The following is a 4,419-nucleotide window of genomic DNA, read 5'->3' as shown; positions in this document are numbered from 1 at the left end:
CTATGTTTCTATGCTAGATAGCTTCCTGAAATAGTGGTAGTGTCCGATGAAAGAAGGTTAAACAAAATGAGCTGGTATTCAATAATATTGTTTCAATCGAACCTTTACAAAATAACGGGTCATCCTTTCAAGAATGATACATTTCTTTATTCTGAGGGTAGTGCAATCTTGGAATTCTCCAGCCAAGAGAATTGGCTCAGTAGTTGGACATATTCAAAAAGGAGAGATCAATTATTGTTGGATATCTTGGGAATTGGGGAAAACAGGATGGTTACAGGAAAGTGCCTTGGGGGTAAAATAATATTTTTGAATAATGGGCTGAGTGGTTTGTTCATGCTCTACTTTTCATGTTCTTATCAGGAGTAGTGTTTAAATTTATTAAATTGTACAGGTATTTAATTCTGAAGAAATTCAACACAAAACTGGAAAGGAACTTTGGTAAAGTTTAGGGTGGAGGTGGCAGTGGTAAAAACAGGCTTAGAATGAAATGAGTGCGATGTTAGATTTTGGGTTTAAAAAATCCCCAGTAATCATATTCTGAAAGATATTTACTTCACTGTCAGCAGAGAGGGATTTGTGGATATAGACTCACAAGACATTAAAACCTGTACTTTGGATTATTAAAGCAGTAAGCTACAACTAAATGCAATGCAAGGAATGAACATCTTTACAATACATTAATGCTGAGATTATGTAAACATAAGATTCAGTACATCATTAGGATTTAGCGCTAGAGTGTCCTTTGGGTCTTCAGAGAGAAACTACAGTCGAAATGCACATGGAATACTTTTGTTATATAGAAATTCAAATATGAAAGACTGAAAAACTTGTTATGTCATTGCAATATATGGTGCATAAGATGTTCAGTTTTGAAAAGATGGACCAAGGCAGACGGAGGTTTCCAGTTGTGGAATTGAAATGTACCAGGTCACAGATAAGATTGAATGTAATAAATTGAGGAGTAAAAAAAACCCTCATTATTGTGAGGCACTTCAGTGGGACTGCAGAATTATACTCACATTCTTAGTCACTTTGCAAACATGGGAAACAATTATATCTGGTCTTGAGTTTATAACTTATACCTTTATTTCATGTTGACCAAAGAGAAAACTGTGACTTAATTATGTTCTCTGGCATGAGCCCTGGAATCCAAGTTGTCCCAGTCTTGATATTTTGTTGAGTGAAGTTCACAAACTGACACAGGAACACCCCTGATGTTTTGATTTTTTTTCTGAACAATACTGTTGAAACAATTTAGTTGCAGTACCTTTGGAAGATTTTAGACTCATTGAATGTGTGATGTTATCTGTAATCAGAAAGTTTGTTGTTTAATTACAACAACAAATAAATCACAGCATTTTTTTGACAAATTGTTGCATCTGCAGTAGTGTATTTGGAAATACTTCAAGAAAGATACTGTATTACAATAAAATACAAAATGCAGTATAATAATATTGTTTCAATAGAACTTTTACAAAATCTATTATACAAAAGTACCATTTTTCATGGTCTGCATATCTAAAGGACTTGGTTCTGTCATTTTCATTGATTGTTTCAGTTTGCAAGTCAACTTTGTGGCGTGAAATAAAAATCCCAACATTAATCACTCAGCTGAACACGAAGAAAGACTTAAGGGGCTGTCCCACTTGAACAACCTAATTGGCGAGTTTAGAAGAGTTTAGGAGAGTTTGAAAAAATGTCTTATGGAACACCTCCTTCGACTATGTAGAAGACTAGCTTCGATTAGCTACGTCTAGCTACGACTAATTTCGGAAATATTGGACACCGAATAGTGGAGATTGAAGACGACCTCCTTCGATCTCCTTCGACCTCCCTTCGACTATGATGAAGACTATCTACGACTACCTTCGATTACCTTCGACTACCCTTGATTACCTACGACTAACATGCCGACCTACTAGGACTAAACCTACTAGTAAAAAAGTGCCCTTTTTTTACTTGCGGGCAATTTTTAACATGTTGAAAAATACGCTGCGACCTAGCTGAGGCCTCGAGTACATGGGGACTACTCTCAAGCATGAAGGAGAGTTACAAAGACATCCTATGACCTCGTGTCGACCCTGCTGCAAGTTTGAGTCGAGGGCAAACTCGCCAGAACTCGCGGATTAGGTCGCCCAAGTGGGACAGCCCCTTTACTGATTGCCAGGGTTTAATATTAACTCAAAAATCAAAAACAAAAACTCACATTTGACACACAGATACAAAATGGCCCAATAACATTGAATGATTAGATGATACTATTTATTTTTATACTGCTCCCAAAATGAAGTGCTCAGTCCTCAACTAGTTTATCTTGAGATGCACAGAGTGTATGTTTTAAAAAAAAATGCTATTCACTCCAAATCCTGGTACTGTAAAATACAGAAAGAAAATGACAATGCATTGTTTCTGATCCTTGTATAACGCTATCAAAAATATTAAACATACATAGATTGGACAAGCAGTTTCTTAACACGTGCAACAATCCTGAAACGTATTACCATCATTGTTTGATTCTAGCAGAGAATGTCATGGGATTCCATGCTGTACCTGTTCAATTTGCCCCTGTACAGCGCCAATGTCTTGAATGAGATAAACCTTGTGAGATATAATAATGTAGCCCAGATGTCAAAATGATTGAATTCTGCATGTTTCTGCATCCTTTGGGCACAAAAAATGATCAATGCTTTGTTAATGTTGCCAAACCTAATTTAATTTCTGGTTGACTTCTGCAATAAATGATCAGGTCACTAGACTTCTTTAAATGAAGGATATTGTAATCTGGTGTGGTTGCATTGCTTTTCCTTGCATATGTAATTATTTCTGAATGCTAAGTTATTAGTTGTAAATAGAAGGTTCTCTTACCAAATAATTTTAATGTCCCTGAAAATAACCAAGTTGATTTGAAATGTATTTGTATCGGATGAATGTGCACCAGTACCATTATCGATATTTTATCAGGAGTTAATCCTTTAATGTTGAAAAATAAGGCGTAGATCCGCAAAACTATATGAGCAACGGATAACCATTTTCCTACAGTGGTTTTTCAATGTGCCTTCCTTCCGCAATGAGCTTTGAACTTGGGAAGCAGTCTACAAATGAGCAATAGTAGTTGGTTCTTGAGGAACGCCCGTTTCCCAGATGGGTTTCCCCATTGCGAAGCCACACTAAAAACTGAGGATGCACAAACAATGTGTATCAGGCATTCTCTCTAGATTTGTTCACAGAGGTTTACAAGCTTACTGTTACATTGGTAAATGTTACGCTCCAAGTCTGTGAACACTTTAACATAGTTCTGGCCGATAAATACTGAGTTGACAATACACATTCCTTCGTCATGATAAAGTGGAAACACACAGTAACACTGAATTCATGGGTGTACTTAAAAAGACGCTGAAGTGGCTGAATGATATTGCTGTTTATCTATAAAATGAATAGTTTTAGAAGGCTAGCCACAGAAGGTCACGTTGGGTAAATGTAATGCAAGGGAAGATAAAGTATTTTGTTGGGACTGTAACAAAATCAATGAAAGTAGAACAGGTAATTTATAAAACAATAATTATACTGTAAAACACTTTAAAAGCAAACTACTGTATGTATTTGAAACTGGTAATAAGTAGACTGCTGATCTAACATGTAAGTCAATTTAAAACTATGACAGAATACAAACATGTACAATTTAATTTTAGTAAGTAAAAAGGTTGCACTACAATGATTCACAGAACTTTTTCAGAAAAAAAAGTATAAATATAATCTTCTTACAGAGAATATGATTTTCAGTAAAAAACATATTATACAAAACTTCTTTTTACTAAGCACTAGATAAAATCTATGCATTTTGAGTCCATAATGTACATGTGGTGGAGAGGATATAATGGTAGGTTTTATCCATTGGGTAACCTATATCTAATCGGGCACAATAGTGCACACCTGCGATTTATTGTGAGGCTCCTTGTCCATCGGTACTTCTCCGACAGATGGATAACATTTACAATCCTCTGGCTTTTTCACGAATGCTGCCCCAAAATTTCATCGAGGTTTAAGTCCTTCATCCAGTCATCGGTGCTACTTTTTATCAATGAGTCAAGGAAATCAGAGTCACTGCTGAGTCCCGACTGTGCACTGTCTCCTTGTTGGCTGAGAAAGTCAAATGCCAAGTCACTGTTATGATTTGTTCCCTGGTAATTTCGAGGGGGCAGGTTGGTAGAAGGAAAATTGGCTGAAGGCATTGTTTGCACTGAAGGTGCCTGGCTTATTACAGCCATGCTTGCTGCTGACTGGCTCATTGCAGCCATAGGTTGTGGTTGAGGTCTTGGCTGATTAGCTCTTGGAGCCGACCCACTCATTGAGCCTATTGTCTGTCCACTCATGGCTTGGTTCATTTGTGCCAAAGGTCGCATCTGAACTCCTGGAGCTATC

At 36.8% G+C, this 4,419-nt stretch overlaps 1 protein-coding gene across 1 annotated transcript in view; it reads right to left on the bottom strand.

The window, feature by feature from the left end:
* Window positions 1-2,245: 2,245 nt before the first annotated feature.
* maml2 (mastermind like transcriptional coactivator 2) overlaps window positions 2,246-4,419 on the bottom strand; it is a 365,731-nt gene continuing 363,557 nt past the window's right edge. The window contains exon 5 of the mRNA XM_033022374.1: window positions 2,246-4,419. This exon is cut by the window's right edge and continues 622 nt beyond it. Coding sequence (XP_032878265.1) covers window positions 4,008-4,419 — 412 coding nt within the window. The 3' untranslated portion in view covers window positions 2,246-4,007.

Source organism: Amblyraja radiata, chromosome 6 (assembly GCF_010909765.2).
Source record: "Amblyraja radiata isolate CabotCenter1 chromosome 6, sAmbRad1.1.pri, whole genome shotgun sequence".
In the NCBI taxonomy this organism is placed as follows: Eukaryota; Metazoa; Chordata; class Chondrichthyes; order Rajiformes; family Rajidae; genus Amblyraja; species Amblyraja radiata.
This window is presented reverse-complemented; position numbering and strand designations above follow the sequence as displayed.